The sequence below is a fragment of the Saccostrea cucullata genome, unplaced genomic scaffold (assembly GCF_032062105.1).
Source record: "Saccostrea cucullata isolate Sc308-1 unplaced genomic scaffold, CSIRO_AGI_Scuc_v1 ctg2527, whole genome shotgun sequence".
Taxonomy (NCBI): domain Eukaryota; kingdom Metazoa; phylum Mollusca; class Bivalvia; order Ostreida; family Ostreidae; genus Saccostrea; species Saccostrea cuccullata.
The window spans coordinates 103719-122559 of NW_026927339.1; the positions used below are offsets into that span (position 1 = coordinate 103719).

General features: G+C 33.1%; 3 protein-coding genes across 3 annotated transcripts in view; 1 reads left to right on the top strand and 2 right to left on the bottom strand.

The window, feature by feature from the left end:
- The window catches only part of LOC134274140 (uncharacterized), a 47622-nt gene that overhangs the window by 1167 nt on the left and 27614 nt on the right, over window positions 1–18841 (bottom strand). The gene's annotated exons all lie outside the window — the stretch shown is intronic.
- LOC134274142 (multiple epidermal growth factor-like domains protein 11) lies at window positions 560–8423 on the bottom strand. The gene is made up of 4 exons (XM_062756399.1): window positions 8309–8423; window positions 1586–1647; window positions 1028–1186; window positions 560–846 (listed from the first exon to the last, which is right to left on the bottom strand). The coding sequence occupies exons 1-4, from the start codon at window positions 8386–8388 to the stop codon at window positions 695–697; spliced, it is 453 nt and encodes a 150-aa protein (XP_062612383.1). The 5' UTR covers window positions 8389–8423; the 3' UTR covers window positions 560–694.
- LOC134274121 (uncharacterized) lies at window positions 16478–17882 on the top strand. Its single transcript, XM_062756373.1, has 3 exons — window positions 16478–17168; window positions 17266–17436; window positions 17653–17882. The coding sequence occupies exons 1-3, from the start codon at window positions 16478–16480 to the stop codon at window positions 17880–17882; spliced, it is 1092 nt and encodes a 363-aa protein (XP_062612357.1).

Here is an 18841-nt window from a genome sequence, read left to right on the forward strand (position 1 = left end):
TTGTCTTAATTGTAAAGGGATGAAAACATTAAAATCTACAGTTTAATTGAAAAAAGAACAAAAACATTTTCCTTTGAGTTTTATATGCTAGATATTGTTATAATAATGAAATTGCAAAAAAAGTTAAGGTTTCAAAAATAATTTTGTTTCCCTATTGCAGATTTTTGTCAGTGAAATCTTTTATACGTACGCTGGGGATTTTCTTCTGAAACATGTGGCCAGGACGTTACTTTCATGGATAAAATTAGAACTTTTGAATCTGTCAGAGGAATACGATATAAAATTATATGATTTCACGGATAGGTAACTTAGAGGAGTGACAATAATACGAAGGAGACAAAGACAGACAGACCTGTGCTTGTGTGTTCTCTTAGTTTGCTTCTTTCAATGATTGTTTTATTCTTTTCTGTTACTGATGACATATTGGTATTTTCTGTTGTTATTCAAAGAAAATAAAAGTTTAAATATAATTTTGTGGAGAAAAATCTCATGTATTAAAGATATATACTAAATAATTGTGTGTTAAATGATATCAAATTTTCGGGTTATATTTACCATGCTTATGATCTGTTGCCCCTTTCTCCAAAGTTCTGTGAATCCAAAATATTTATGTTATGTTCTTATATGGCAATAAGTTTAAAACTTTGTACTGTTAATACTATGTTTTTTGAACAACGTTGAACCTTAAAAATATTTAAAATATTTTAAACAAAAATAAATTATACTTCTCCATAGTCGAGGATTCTAGGAATGATTTATATATTGTAGACAAACGCATTCCATGCTTTGTTGCTGAATCGGGTGAATCAGAGTGTTTGGTTCTCTCCAAATTGTACTCTTTGGGGGCTAAAAATAAGAAGTGCATACTTATTTCAAGGAATGGGCGATTTTAAAAAATATCAACAATAGCTTAGTCACGATATCATAGATAACATTAGGGAATGTATCTTTATATATTTTATGTAGGTACACAAAATAATAAATTTCTCTCGAAAAAAAAAAAACACAATAAGAACAAGCAGAATACCTAAGAGTGTTATGCCTCCAATAGAGGTTGTTGCCAAGCATCCAAAAACTGGGTCACAATAAAGAGATTTACAATGGCAGGCCAGTCTACACAAATGTCCATAATATCCCTCTTTACAAGGTTCTTTACATCCCCAGCCTATTCTCCCAGGACTGCATTCTAAAATTGATTAAAATTCCTCGTAGAAAACAAATGGCCTGGACGAAATAATAAAAAAATTGAGATTCTTTTTTTCTGTAGATTTTAGTTTAAATTATATTGTCAATACGTCTTCAGCTAATACGATTTAGCATTAAGTCAAATGCTGATAATTGTTTTCATACTAATTGTTAGGCCATTATTTATACACAGAATTGTCGATGTATTTTTAGTTATTTCCCGATCATGAGATGAAGCACACGGCGTATGTGACCACTCGGCTAGATATGCTCACTTTTCCATGGCATCTGATCCAACCTCTGATAGTGTTTGCTCTACTCCAAACCTTGCATTGTTTGAGTGGACGTATGAGCTGGAATTTTGTTCATTATCTTTGTATATTTCATGAATTTAATTTACCTCTACAAGTTTTCTTCTCAGCGTCAAGATATTCATTATAGCAACAAGGGCCACCATTTTGTCTAAAATATAAATAAAATTTTATGTTTCATAAAATGTTTTATATACAATCTTTTTTACATTGTGTTTGACTTATGTAAATTAAAATTGCAGTTACGGAATTTTATATACTGGGGTCGACTGGATCGGGATCGAACTCATGTTTGGATCGGGTTCGGCTTGATCGGGATCGAGTGCTCAATTAATTCAATTTTGCAGAAACACGAGGTGAAGTCAATTTAGAGCTCGAAGATCAAAATTCACGTAAAACTATTTTTTCTATTCCTTTGACACCGCCTCAGATGCGTTACCACTTTGAACAGTTGATTGATTGTGCAGTGAATTTGTCTCAATTGATTAGACGGCATGGAGGTAACAACTTGATATATCAAACCGCGCACTGTAGTGCAGATAGGTCAATTATTCTTTGAAGAGTAGATTTGGTGTTTATAACTGAATGAACCAGATTTGGATAATTCACAGCTACATAAACATACATTTGAATTGTTAATTCGAGGCAGGGGCGGCCTCAATACGCGCGAGCTAGCCAGCTCAAGAGAATTCAAGCTGGTCAGCAGACATCCATCCAAGTAGGCGACCATTACAATTAAAGTGATTGACAATAATAAACTTCTACATGATCAATGTCACCAGTTCACCATCAATAATTAATTTGGCACCACTGCAGTTCCTGGAACCCAGACATGAAATACTTGGCCAATGATGGGGTTCACCTAAAAGACAGCAGTCACCACGGATTCACCTCGACCATTGGTTCATGAAGAAGTACCTTCAGAACATCAAAAGTGCTGTCCTCCATGCCTCCCATCTGATTGGATGGGAGAATAAGGATAAGTAGTACATTGCACATATGATGATAGATTGTTATGCATCAGTGTTTTCCTTTTATTTCAAAGTAAAGGGTTAGAGATCAGTCGTAAAGTCTAGGGTATGAGGTTTATGAACAAAATCTCTGTGGACCTTAGAACGAATTGTTATTTCAAAGGCATTTTTGTCAATTGAAGTGGTCAATTTGGCCGGTTGCCGGTTCTAAAGGAAAACACTGAATGCATGTGATAAAATTTATGGCAAATGCCCCAATATGTCATGTCAATGTAAACCTCGACATGTTTTTGCACATTATATTACCCGATTTCATGATTTGCTGTCAGTTTCAGTATTGGTCAATTTTGGGAATCACCAATGGATTCCATCATATGTATGTGAAGGCATACATATGAATATGACATTATTTTAGTGCTTTTAAAATTTCAATGTGAAACTTGACATGTTTCTGCACATTATGTTACCTGATTTCATAATTTGCTCTCAGTGTCAGTATTGGTCAATTTCAGGAATCACCAATGAATTCCATCATATGTATGTGAATACATACAAATGAATATTACATTATTCTAGTGCTTATAAAATTTCAATGTGAAACTTGACATGTTTATGCACATTATGTTTCCTGATTTCATAATTTACTGTCAGTGTCAGTATTGGTCAAATTTGGGAATCACCAATGGATTCCATCAAATGTAATTGAAGGCTCCAGTTTGTTTTTCTTAATCTTCCCAATATCCGATGAAGGTTGGGAAGATCTGTTTATTCATTTATTAAAAGAGGGTTGCCTATTAATGTCTTTTGTATGTGATGGCTCCAGTTTGTTTTTCTTAATCTTCCCAATATCCGATGAAGGTTGGGAAGATCTGTTTATTTATTTATTAAAAGAGGGTTGCCTATCACTGTCTTATGTTTGTGACGGCTCCAGTTTGTTTTTCTTAATCTTCCCAATATCCAATGAAGGTTGGGAAGATCTGTTTATTTATTTATGAAAAATGGTTGCCTTTGAATGTCACAAATGTTGAATTTTATTATGACCATGATGAACTGACATGTTTCAACTGACACTTATAATATGATAATAGGTTGGCAACATGCATTTTAAGAGTTCAATTACAAATGATAAAGATGAAAAATTAAGCATGTTTGCTCCTAGCTACCATTTGATTATTGCTGAACGGCAAAACATTATTTATTCTATTATATAATCACCTATGGCAATTTCAACTGCTTGGACTTATTGTAGAAAAATGCCACCAAAAAGAGGAAAATGTGAGGGGTCCAAAACCACCCAGGAAAATGAGGTTACGCAGTCAATCGGCTCAACTGCTCCCTGTGGATTCAACTTTGGGCAACTCAGTTGATGCCAATTTATCATTGGCTCAAGTGGCCGCTCCAAAAAATCAGCTAGCAGCAGCAATCCTAGACAATAGCACCAGGCCTTGACTCTCGGCAATGCTTCTACAAACAATATCGCATCAAAGGCTGCACCACTGCACCACAGATTTCGATTACCTCTTCTAGTGATTCACATAGTTGCATTTTGGTAAACACCCGATAATACTTGCATTGTTTTTCAGGTGAGTCGGTGGCAGATACATTTAACAGTATCAACAAATGTTTACTTCTAAATTTCCAAGAGCAACATATTTTATTTCAGATAGAAAATAATGTTATTTAATTAAATCCTCAGTCAACTAGTATTAATTGTATCGGAGAACACTACAGATGTTCCCTAAATTCTCCCCCAAGTCCCTGCAGGCTTCATTAAATAAGGCAATCCAGTATATTAGTTATTTTAGGGTTTACACACGCGCGCAAGTACATGCATATACATAATGACCAGGTCAAATTGTTTACACTTTTAATGCATTTCTTTTAAAGGCAATTTATCATAAATATTTAAAATTGGCTATGTTAAATATATTTGTCAATTTACTCAATTCGTGTCCTTGCATGTGCATGCATGTGCAGATTGACCATGTCATCTTGAGAACACTTTTAAAAGTGTTATTATATACTGATTTTTAAATCATTTCATTTTCAAAAAATATACATATAGATATTTATATTATAAATATATCTAGATATTTTGGCAATATAATGTATATCAGTAAATGAACACAATTTGTGGAAAATGTGGTTGTGCAATGTGACGTTATTGAAAATGTATTACAGTTAATCAAGAAATAGGGCAGAAAGGCACTTATGGCTTAGCTAGACATAGGAGATGGTTTTAGAAACATCCCAATGCACCTTCAGACTATCATTTGAACAATCAATATTATTTGATAAATTTTACTCAGTACTCAAGGTAGCTTTTTAAAGATCATTTTTGTGGCAAGGCAATATTCTATCAGGATTAGTGGTATTCTCTACAGAAGCTACATTTATATACAGATGCATCAGGTGCTTTGGGTTATGAAGCTGTATATGTTTCAAAATGGTCTGCTAAATCCTAGTTATAAAATTATACAGATTTATGTTAGAGTTTTCCAATCATCTTGCTAGTAGAATTTGGTTTCAGTATTTCAGCTATCAAAAATTCTCTTTTTTGCTGATAATATAGCTGTTATACTTTCAAAACTCGTCCATGATTAATCCACATATTTCGGCCATAAGTTACCTAATCATTTTATAGATGACCTTAAATACTCCTTTATGGTGAGGAAAGAACCTAGCAAGATCTGTTGACACTAGTCTTCCAATTACAAAACCCATTCTTAACAAATTAGTATCTGACTTACATCACACTCTCCAAAAGCAGACTCAAGAACCATACTATCAGCAGTCTCTCTTCTTGCCTTGAATGCTTTTGTGAGCTTAGGAGAACTCGATCATGTAAACAACACATTCAACATTCAAAGACAAGCCATAATGTTCTATGATGATAATTCAGATTAGATCACACTGAGGTATTCCAAACTATGAATGATAGGCATCCAGTGATACTTACTCTAACAGTCAATAACTTGAATTGCCAATTTTGTACAGTTCATGCCTCAAAAGCATACATTACTCAGCATGAACACACATCTGGTCCTTTATTACATTTCAAATCTTATGAACCAGTTAGGCACACTCTGTGGCATCCCAATTGAAACATGCAATAAGTTTTGACTGATCATTTTACTTTGGTGATAGTTTTCGCGTCTGTACTGCTAGTGGCAGCTAACAATGGTCTATCTGAAAATGAAATCCATCAACATGGTCGTTGGCACTCAAATACAGGTAGACATTACATTAAAATAAATGCCTTCAGGCTTTAAATTCCACACTTGTTATTAAAAATTCCTAACTAAATGTTCCTCTTATACATGTATACCGCCACCGACTATCGAAAGTCAGAGAAGTCAGCAAATGGCTGTTTCTTTATAATAATAATAATAATAATAACCTTTATTTATCCAGGATAACACAATTAGCATAAAGCTAGTTTTCATTGTGGTCCTGCATTAAAACATATTTACAATATATTTACAATTCTACAGAATTTAATTAGGATTTAATAAACTTTTACATCCATTTCAGTAATTAAATGTATAAATCAAGTCTATGAGGTCAGCAAATGGTTGCTCCGATAAATAGTGAAGTTTTAAAAGCATCACATCAAATAAAATTAATTTCCACATTTGTGTAAAGAATTCCAAACTAAATGCTCCCCTTATACATGTACAGCCACCGATTATCGCAAGAGAGAAGTCAGCAAATGGCTGTTTTTCTCTCCACAATTTAATTAGGATCTGATAAACTTTTTACACCCATTTCAGTAATTAAATGTATAAATCAAATCTATGAGGTCAGCAAATGGTTGCTCCGATACAAAATTTTAAAGGCATCACATCAATATGAAACAACAAATTTGAACCTTCCGAGGTCAGTATATAGCTGCTTTAATGAAACAGTTATTCGGTCAGTGATCTTGCAAAGTGTTCGCTAAGAAAATAAAGTGCTAGCTCGTTCATTAGATGATCATTTTACTCTTCACATTGCCCTTAAATTTGCAAGCTAATATACTTCAAGACAGCATACAGCTGCTCATAAAATCTATTACTAGACAGTTGAAACTCAGCTTGGAGTTTGTTCTTGAGCATTGTGTATCAGGTCAGCATATGTCTGTTTACAAAATTGTATCATTGTCATGAGCTTAGAAGTTAAAAAGTTTGTGTATGACATCAGCGTACAGCTGCTTATTGAAACTGGATGTTAGTTGGAGCTCCGCAGGATATTGTGCATAAGGTCAGCATATGGATGTTCATAAAATATAAATTGTAGAAATGAGCTCATGATACTAAGGTTTGTTTCTAAATATTGTTTATGAGGCAGCATATGGCCCTTTCTTTAATCTCGTTAAATGTAAGTTACTCACAGGTTTAGTAACTTTTGTCCTTTATATTTTGTTACTTATTAAGATATAACTCTGTGTCTACGTGGGTTATTTTTGAATGTTTATGCTTATTTAGTCACTACAGGTACATGTTATTCACTACACAATGTTAGTATCTGTTAAAAACACATGTTTTTCTACAATTAAAATTGAACAGCATATAATTCACGAAATGCCTTTCCTTGGGTGGCGCTGCATGCGTCATGCAAGCATTTAGCATGCTGTGTGGCCTCTTTGTTCACGCCACCTTCTTGTTACACAAACTTGGTAATCATTATATAACAATAGCTGGGATAAGCACTAAGTCGCAATATATCATATCTAAGTTGAAACTATTCATTATTTGGCCTTATCCCAGCTATAATTTACATGATTGTGTGTAATATTGTATATTTATGTGCCTTTGTTCACTTTCGTCATTTATCTGGTCAATAAATGACATTTTCACTCAACTCAATTTCTCGTGTCTTCTCTAGTGTTTCAAGCAACAAGAACAAGCTACGGAAAGGCTTTTCGTATTATGAGATTTACTTTTTATTAGTGGAAAAGTTGTGGATATAAATAAAATTTTATGTTTCATAAAATGTTTTATATACAATCTTTTTTACATTGTGATTGACTTATGTTAATTAAAATTGCAGTTACTGAATTTTATATACTGGGGTCGACTGGATCGGGATCGAACTCATGTTTGGATCGGGTTCGGCTTGATCGGGATCGAGTGCTCAATTAATTCAATTTTGCAGAAACACGAGGTGAAGTCAATTTACCGCCACCTCCCATCCTCCTCCCATATAATATAAATATTTGAAAAGGAAATTTTTGATTGTTGAATTTTTGTTGTATAGATTTTTCCTCATTGTATAAGATCAAGCATTTAGCATGCTGTGTGGCCTCTTTGTTCACGCCACCTTCTTGTTACACAAACTTGGTAATCATTATATAACAATAGCTGGGATAAGCACTAAGTCGCAATATATCATATCTAAGTTGAAACTATTCATTATTTGGCCTTATCCCAGCTATAATTTACATGATTGTGTGTAATATTGTATATTTATGTGTCTTTGTTCACTTTCGTTATTTATCTGGTCAATAAATGACATTTTCACTCAACTCAATTTCTCGTGTCTTCTCTAGTGTTTCAAGCAACAAGAACAAGCTACGGAAAGGCTTTTCGTATTATGAGATTTACTTTTTATTAGTGGAAAAGTTGTGGATATAAATTTGAATAAGTTGACACGAAAAAAAAGAGTATCAAGGAACATAAAAGAACATATTCTATCAATCTTAAGCACTTTTAAGAAATTTAATCTGTGAAGTAATAATTTAAATTTCTTTAAAAATACATTTTTCACTTATCTCATGGTTGAGTTGTATTATAAAAAATCAAAATAATTTATTCGTGAAATACAATTTGACATGAAGATATATAAAAATGTTTTATTTACCTTCGATATCCACTGCTAACGGCTAGTATATACGGAAAAACGTATAAAGGCACAAAAAGGAGCAAATGGATCAGCATCATTTTAACTTTAACAAAGCAAACATTTTAGTCAAAAGTCAGGCATAATACACATGATTGAATTATATTATTACAGGGAAATATCCGTTTCAATTTTCACAAATCAATACATCTAAATTAAAAACTACTTTAGTTTCATAGCTATGGACAGGTTCATATAGCCTGGCTAATTTGTAAAAAAAGATATACAATGAAGGCATTATGAAAACAAAACAAGGACATTGGAAAGGATTTTTTTCCTGATATGGAAAAACAAATTCTTAAAATGGCTCAAGGGATAATAAAATGATTCAAGTAATATATTCCATAGACAGTTGTTGTTTACAAATGACCAATACCAATGTCAAGCCCGAATAGATACATTCATGACATTTTTCTGTCTAAACTTTCATATGCACTTAGTTTCAAAAGTTAAAAACAACCAAAAATGGAAGTTGTACATATTGACAATTTTGTCCCAGTGAAAACTAGAATGAAGGCTGAATTAAGAACCTATATATAAGTGCATGATATAAAGTATTTTTTATGTAATTGCAAAAGAAATTTTAAATGAAATTTATCAGTCTTGTGGAGATTATTCCGTTTCATTAAACACAGGTTTTTGTTGAGTGAAAACATTTAAAGCTAGGGTGACACAAGACGAATACTTCTGATAGAAAAGTGGCTGCAATTACCAAAGTGGAAGAGAAGGGTGGGACCTGATCATCAAAAGAAAACCAAATTTTGACCAAGCACCCCAACTTTGCTACGTAATTTGTATACATGAAATACCGCATCCATTGACATCAGAACAAAAGTTGAAGAGTTTAAAATTTGCCTTAAGGAGGAACAGGACCTTTCGCTGAAAAAATTCCTGTCAGTGAATTTTTTTTAGTATTTTTCATATTACTAATTTAATATGTACTTAACATTTTAAAGCGGTCCTGTCATGGGATTTCTCAACTTATTTAAAAAATATCGCCCCACAAATACCGCCCTGTTTAGAGTTTGTATGGAGTTTAGATACTTCATGTTTACGAGCCCATAACGGCGTCCATAATGCGAATTTTTATGCACAAACGATAAATATGATATATAACACTATATAGTCAAATATTTCCGAATATTCATAGTGTTTAAACTATCTGAAAGCAATTGTTTTAATTTTATATAGTATTTAGATGGGATAATTTCTGCATTTTTCAAGGCCGCTTCAACGAAAAAAAACCTCATTTGGAAAAAATTCTGTCAATAAATATTTATAAATTTACGATTGAATGTCAGTCCTTCAACACAATTATTTACTGCATAAATATCACAGGGTGAAGCTTACTTCAATATCGCACGGGACATCGTTGAATTATACGTAAGCATGATAAAAACGCTTCACGTTCGTTTTTTCCGAGTGCGGGAAATCAATTGTGATGTCACACGAAAACATAAACATGCAAAATTATCTAAATAGAGAGAATCTCTGCTACTGAACACGAATAAATATTAATTTTAAAAAATCTGCTTCAGAAATTTATCACGATACATTGACTGTGACCTGTTTATTATGAAATAAAACTGATCATGACACGTGTGTGTACTTGATCTCGCTTCACTTAGAATTCAAACACTACGTCTATGACGTTACTGACGTCAGACTACAGGGCAAAGAAAAACAAATGTGTGGATTGGGCAACTTAACAATATCTAAATGATGGCAAGATCTTTAAAAAAATATAATATTAATAATTTCTCAAATTAAATGTTTAAAAACGATTTTAGAATTTAGAATAAAATTACACAAGAAATGTTAATTTTAACAACGTTTAACATGTATATCATCATCGATTATAACGTAAGGAATGTTTTTAAGTTTTGTGTGAGTTATTGATGTGTGAATCACACAGACTTGTCACGTAGGCATATTTCATGAAGCGCGCTAGCGCTTCATGAAAAATATGCCTACGTGCACGTCTGTGTGATTCACACACCAATAATTCACACTAAACTTAAAAACATCCCTTATATTTACATTTTACATGTTTGAAAGCACCGACAATATACTCAATATTTGAATTTCTCGCTGCCCTATATTGTTGCATTTTTACTAACGTCGCAACAGCTTTATTGCGACGTCACGTTAACGCACGCTTCTCCATGTATATTTCTACGCATGAGTATACACAAAATTGGTTTTCAAATCAATTTCACAGTTGGCTTTGTAGAAAAATACAGCGAATGTCTTTTTAGTCATTTGACCTGTCCTGTCTCCACTTAAAACTTTCAAAATGTATAAAAAGGTGGCTGACTTGCTAACAGGCAATGAAGATATACTTTTTTAAACTACAAAGAAAACTTACAAATATAATGTGAATTTAAGCGAATGGTATCCTGTCACTGCAGAAAAGTGTCGGAAAATATTTGATTATGCTTATTTTTAATTCTAGTGGACCATATCTTGAAATATTAACTCCGTGAGATCAAGATATCTAGGGACAAATTAAAAAAATATATACTAAAAAATTGAAGTATCTTAAAAGACGAAAATCAGATTTGACATAAATCTACCTAAAATCAGATGTTGTGACTCTGCTACCGCTTCTCACAGTTATTTGATCATATCAATCTTCTTTAGCAGATTTTGTCTCCATTTTTTTTATGTAACCTTTGATTCTTGTATAACCCTAGTGAAGTGCTTGAACCAATCCTTGGGCAATGATATGGTATGCACTGAATTTGTAATGAAGGTTTCACGTTACCATGTGAACATAGAGAACAGCGATCAGTCTAATTTTTGTAACAACAACATATGACGGTCTAAAACACGAGTCCCTTGAGATCCCAGAGGACGGATCAAGAATAAGCATACCCTGTCGACCGGTTACGAGCACCTCAAACACTACAATGTGTTCAGGTAGATTGGACATTCCCTCAACAAATTCAATATAAAAACAACAAACATTGCTATCAAACTAGGTATCCACTTTACGTCTCAGTGTAAGTTTAATTTTATTTGCTAATAAGACTATTATAACAGGCACAGAATTTGCAAAATCATGACTTTAAACAAGGTTGTTTAGATCCCAGTAAAATCAACTTGTGTGTGTATAACCTGTTTTGGTTAGAAAGGTGTCCGTACTCAATGTGTACTTTTTTATCATACGTACTTTTTTTCAATCTTTCTCAATAATGTCTAAAAATTAAAATTCCCCCATTGCAATAACTGTTAATGAGGTGAAGAGCAAACTTGGAATTTTGGAGTCAAACAAACAAACTTTTTCTTCCAAATATAAACCATGAAACTGTAAAAGGTTATGTACTGCAAAGTAAAGACGACCCACCACATGTGATGTAAAGGAATATGTTTAAAAGCAAGAAGAACAAACAAAAACCTTTGCTCTGTAACTAAGTATAATTTCATTGCCGATGTAGTGTATTGTATTGTGTTCTTCATTTGGTTATACGGGTTTGAATAAAATAAAGCAATTACTTCCGATATTATATTGTTTATATATATATATATATATTGTATATATGTGTGTTTTTAATGTATACATGCTTGACATGTACTTAGGGGTGCTAATAATGAAATGTTATTTTCTTAATCATTTTTCCAATAAATAGCAATCATGCCTTAACCTTTATAATATGAATCTCTCGATTTTTGTCTACTCGCCAAATTTTGGAATTTTTCTCATGGGTAATAATGTGAAGTAATAAGTATTAGCTATAAATATCCATAATAATTGGGAGTTTTCCTCACATTGCATTTTATATTTGTTTGCAGGGAAGTTTGTTCCAGGAAATTGTCATTCCCTGAGTGATTTACTATAATTTTCCTGTATCTATACACATTGGATCAAATAATAAAATAGATGTTAGAAAGCTTTAATATGTTAGAGTGAATTATTTTACTTCAAATCATGCAGTTATTTGTGATACAATTAAGCAATATGATTATAATATAGTTTGAGTCACTTTCTTTATAACGTTCAAAAACATTGAAAGTAAACAACTTTGTTGTTTATAAAAATAAATATGTTCAGTGTAAGAGAAAGACACATAACTTTTTTTTATTTGAATCTTAAATCGAACCACACATATTTGTAAACAGAGCATAAAACATAGAGAAAATTCGGAAACCAGGGCATAAAAACTGAAAGTGGAATTTACCCGTGGGCCCTGTTTCTTTTTATAAGATATACATGTATGGAGATAACGAACAGTATTCAAGATCTAAAGTCCATAAACAATACAAAATAGGAGCAGAGCAAACACGTACGGACCTTCGAAACATCTGAGGTGGGATCAGGTACCATTGAAGATTGTGCATCCGCTGTGTGCTCGTTGAAATAATTGTTACGAAAATTAGCAGAAATTGAGATCAAAAGTGAGCTCCTCTTTGTCTTCTGATCCCGGAGTCAGGTGCTTGTTGAAGAAAGTATTCTCTGTCCATCGTTCACACCAGCCTCTATATACTATAGTAATTTATATTAAAACAAGTAAATGGAATATCTTTTATTCAATTAAGCTTACAAACAAAGGCTTATCAATCAGTATAAATGAAATCAGTCTAAAACATACTACGTTTACGTTATATTTGCTAGTAATGTTATTTAAACGACTATAGAATATTTGAAATACTAATTTTAGAGGAGACAGCATTAATGAAAGATTTTTTTCTATGACAATGTCAAAACGTAAATGATTCGATTTTCTAGATCTTATTCTTTTTCGTATTTTAACATCTGTTTGATGCCATTTGTTTTTATATATTGAAATTACAATTCATGCGATAGTTCTTACGTTTTTGTTTCATTGGCTTTAAGTTTTGTCAATTTTATGTGAGAATGGAAATAGTACTTGTAGATTTAGTTGATATATGTACTTATAAATCCAGTGGAAAAGGCGGGTCATAGACAGGAAAAAACCCACGGACCACTGGAAATAACAGAGATAGGATTAAATTTTAGAAGAGGTTCCATCTCCTGTTGAACGTGTACAACCCCCTTTAGCTTTAAATGTTGGCCACTTATACGGACAACCCCGTCGTCAATTCAAATGTTAAAAACAATGATCACACAAACAAATTGAAATAAGCCAGGCAAAACAAGACACAACGCTAGATTCCACTTAAAAGCAAGACTGATTTAATGACCAAGGAATAAAAAAAAAACGTTAAAGATGAATATATCGGACAGTGAGAGATTTCATTAAATCATTAAATAATACAAATATAAGAATAGGGTATAAAATAGGGATCCCTGGAAATTCGAGATGTGGGATCAGGTGACAAGAAGGAATAAGGATTCTCTGTTGACAGGTTACACGTAAGCATTACGTATAGATCAGGAAGATAAAAACTAAGTTATTTTTACTAACATAGTCACTATATAATAGAATTTTAGAGATTGTAAACCTGAATTTAAATGGAGTTGTGGAAATCCAGATTAAAAAGTGTCAAAGTAGATATTACACGGGCACATGTACAAATAACGAGCTCTTTAAAAAAAATAAGAATATCATGTTGGGAAGAAATCTTATGCATTATCCTTAATAAAATTGCTTGAAATCTTCATTTTTACGAAGAAATTTGCATGGTAATACATGATATGATTTACTTTTAATATACTTCAGAAGACAAACTTCCATTGACCTTTGATTTAGTTTTATATGTATTTTTTATTTCATTTAGGTACTTAAATGAGTAAAATGAAACGTTGAATCGAAAATATAACATACCAACTTCAAGTAGTTAACATTGACCTTTAAGATATGATTTGTTCCGTCGATGTGCTTTAGTTTTTGTTTTTAGTTTTGGTGTTTGCTCTGCTCTGATTTTGTATCTTTGAGATTGAATACTGTTCGTTATCTGCATATCCTTCCTTATTGAAAGTTCCTTCTTTTTTCATTTTGTTCATCAGGCTACGGCCTTATGAGAAAAACAATCTTTGACAGATTTACTTAAGAATTATTTTTCTTTGAATTTTCTTTGAAAAAATTAAATGGCTGTTTGGACATGATGTTAAAGTATCTAAGCGTAAAGTTCGAAAGTCGGTAATCAACGCATTTAGTAGAATTCCTCTTTTTAGTAGTATGCTGACTTTTCCTCGGAACTCGTCGGACATTTCAATTCTTCACATTGACGTTTTGAGTCTCTTTCCAACACTCGTGTTATTATATTCGACACCATGTTCACTATCCAAAACGTCCTCACTGTCCAATATTTCCTTTAATCAATTTCCACTGTGATTTCGAATTTTTACTAAATTGTACCAATAATGGCCAAGGCTTCTTATCACTAGGATAACTTCCTTCCCAACCTGCTTCATTTTGCCCATCGGGAACATTGTTTGATGAGAAATTTAATTTCAGTACAGATTTCTATCATTTGTTCGGGGTTCCCGTTTCTATCGGAATCTTCATCTCTGAGCGTTAGCGAAACTTTGTTTCTTCTCTAAAATTTCTGTAATTGTCGTAGAATCTATTTCCTTGTTTTGCAGATCCTGTTATGACGATTCTTTACATACTTGGGTTCTGCAATCAAAGAGAGAAAAGTTAAAGATTTTATGAATAAAAAATGTATTTCAATTATTTATGCTTTTTAAAAATTGCATTGTATTTTAGTGTACCATGTTTGGAAAACGTAAAATACCAGAAATTAATGGCATGTCTTCTCTTTTACTGAAAAAAAAATTAAAGACATTTATTATGAACTTGATGTTTCAATTGTTTGGAATTACGGTAAGTGAAACCCAGTAAAAGCAACAAATCATTAATTGAAACAATATTGCAACAACTAACCACAATTCTACCACGATTATTGCCGAGATCAAACAAATGCGTGGACATTGTGCTCCAATAAATCACGATCGTCATAAAAAAAATTATCAGATCCGAAACACGTATCAAACCTGTACAATTGAAATGCATGTTTTACTGTAGAATCAAATACTTTTTAGACCACATCGATGTGTAGTCTTTTGCAGTTTGAACACTGTATTTTGCATAAAGTTGCTTATGAATGTCGGTTTTTATAGCTAAGCGGGGCTATTGCACGGACCTCCCTACATATTTAAACAACATGATTTAACGTAATGACACATCAGAGGTGGGATTAGGTGCCATGGAGGAGTGAGCATCCCCTGCCGACCGGTCACACCCGCCGTGTGCTCGTTGTCATAATCAGGAAATAACGGAAAAAATCTGTCGTCAATTCAGTGTAAAAATAATGGACTAACAATTGGTATGAAAAACGTCAGTCAGCATTTCATTCAATGGTAAATTGTATTTGCTGACAAGGTCATTGTATCGACCATGGAATTTACGAAATGATGACTTTAAACGAGACTGTTGATATTCTTGTTTCATCAACTTGCTTGTCAATAATTTACCTCGTTTAAGAAATTGCTCATACGTAGAGCACGCTCTTGCGTATCGAATCAACTGAGATATATATACTCCGTATGCAGGTGATGAAGGTATATTGCTGCATAAGTAAGGGAAGTTGACGATAGAAAACTTAAAGTCATCACGAAAAAGACGTTTATGAAAAACTAACAGCTAATTTCATAAACATAATGAAATACAAAACAGACAACCTTAAAAATAAAATCAACAGACTCGTTTGCAAATCAACAGACTCCGATGCGAAACCAACAATCACCAATGCAAAACCAACGATTATTCATTGAATTGTCGCTAGATGGCATGCAAAAAACATATATTGCCTGAATTAACGCTAGATGGTGCGCCAGTTTTTTTATACGTCACCATTATTTTTGTACTTTCATTGGAAGGTAAATCACGCGAAATCATTTATCGGGATCCAACTGGTAAACCTTGGAATGTATTATCAAATGCATTATCGGTATCGAAATTATTTGTATTATTATACTTCTGTTAAAATGTTTCCTATATAAAGTTCAGAAGGTAAAATAACTATTCTTCATAGTCTGAAAATTTCCCCGCATAGAAAGCTATACCCCCGGGGTATAGTTTTTGCTACCCACCCCTCGGAAAATTTTCGTGCAAATTTTAGCGCCAATTTTCATTTCCTGTCATTTTAATGGTTGGCGATTCCTCCAACACTGAAGAGTTCCAACTGTAGTTCCGAAACAAAATGTCGTCTGGGAGTAGATACGAGGCCTGTGACGATGCCGATATTGACGCTCTTTTACAAACTAGGGATAGTAAAAACACCCAAAAGGTGGTGAAAACCGCCCTGAAGCTCTTACAAGACTACCTTATTGAAAAATATGAATTAAGCCTCGAGGATATGGAAAAATTGTCGATTGTGGAGATGTCCGAAAAACTGAAGAGATTTTACGCTGAACTGAGAAAACCCGACGGAAGTTACTATGCCAAGAAATCATTAATAACAATGAGGTTTGGACTTCAAAAACATTTTTTAAAGAAAACATCAGTGGATATCATTAATTCAGATGAGTTTAAATCATGCAACGAAGTTTTTAAAGCTATGTTGGTGAAGATCAAGCGCGAGGGAGCACCCGAGGTAAAACATAAACAAACAATCTCAACAGAAGATCTAAACAAACTTTATGAAAGTGAAGCATTTTCTCTGAATACAGCTATGGGGCTGTTAAACAGAACATTCTTCGAAATAGTTTACTACTTTTGCAACCGTGGTCAGGAAAACTTGAGAAGCTTTCAAAAAACAGATTTCTCAGTGAGAACAGATCCAGAGGGGAAAAGATATGTGTGCAAAGTCAAACATAGGGAGGAGAAAAATCATAGAGGGGACGATCTCACGGACGACCAAACAAATCAGGCCAGGATGTACGAAATGCCAGGTTTGTACACTTGACTTGTCAATTTGTATCTTTTTAATAATCAAAGAAAAAAATTATTTAAATACATGCAAATTTAAATATGTTTATTTTTTAACAGGAAATCCCCGTTGCCCTGTGAATAGTTTCATGAAGTCTATTGTGAAGCTGAATCCTGATAACCCAAATCTATGGCAGCGCCATAAATCATCCGTATCAGAAACGCAGTCGGTTTGGTTCGACAACATTCCCCTTGGAAAAAATACGCTTGCGGCGATGATGTCCACTATTAGTAAGAGTGCTGAACTATCGACTATATATACCAATCACTGTATTCGAGCCACGTGCATAACAAATCTTGACAGGCAGGGAATTGAGGCAAGACATATAGTTGGAATATCTGGTCACAAAAATATATCTAGTATTATGTCTTACTCTACGAGGTTGAGTGACCAGAAACAATTTGAAATTTCGAAAATACTTTGTGAAAGTTCGAAAACTTCCTAAGGAAATTCTAATGCAGCAGCTTGCAGTGACTCTGGTGTACAGGAGAATCAGATTGATTTCTTAGATGATTTTGATGTCGACACATTTTTTGCCGGATTAGAAAACGTTGAACTACACAATGTTAAAAGTGTACAAAGCGCTCCATCAGCTTCCTCTACAAAAAACACTGAATGTGGGGTCAACATACACAATTCTACTGTCAACATTAACATTTACACAAATAAACAGTAAACTCCCCTTATAAAATCAAGTGCAGAAAAAATAGTGTTGATCAATGTTACTGTGTCATGAATAATGTTGAGTTAATTATACCTAGTAAATTTTATGATGTTAACATCATTTGATTTTTAAAACTGTTAAAAATTTCTTGTTTTTTGAAATTTTAAATTAAATGTTACTTGAAATTGACATTTTGCTTTTTTTCAATTAAAATATTACTACAAAACAAGGTACATCAGTATAATAAAACGCTTATCCACTGGCTGTGAGTGGGATAGCTCTTTTATCAAACCCTTGACAGGAACTATTCTCCTCGGGCAAGCCCTCGGGGAATAGTTCCTGTCGCGGGTTTGATAAAAGAGCTATCCCACTCACAGCCAGTGGATAAGTGTATACTAGTATATCGGTATACATATGATAAGGGATCATATACTACCGGTATATAGTGCATTTATTCTTATAGACATAATAATAATAATATAATTATAATTAAATGTCATCAATATTTCAGACAATAATACTAGAGTAAAAAGAAAGGGGTATACACCCCGCGTACAACACGTGCAGGTAGGTTTTAGAATAAAGGACCATCTGATAATTTAGGATACAAACTCCCTCCTGGCATCTGATATAACATGTGGTATTCCAGGAGTCCATGATTATTTCAGTAGATTTATTGGTTTGACCATTGTTTATGTCCGTTAAAATAATGATGATTATCATAATAAATGTGCAGGAGAGACATTGAAGATATATCCCTCACAAAAAAATACTAAAGTCAACGATAGCTTACTATGGTTGACTATAGTTAACTATGTAGTTATAACTTTGACACTTTGAAAACTTTGATTTACTATATATAGTGATAACTTTGACACATTGAAAAACTTTATCGAAAACTTTGATAATTTGAGAAACTTTTAGCTTTTATTTTTCTTTTAAACAAAGATGGGCGGGTGTGACCGGTTGGC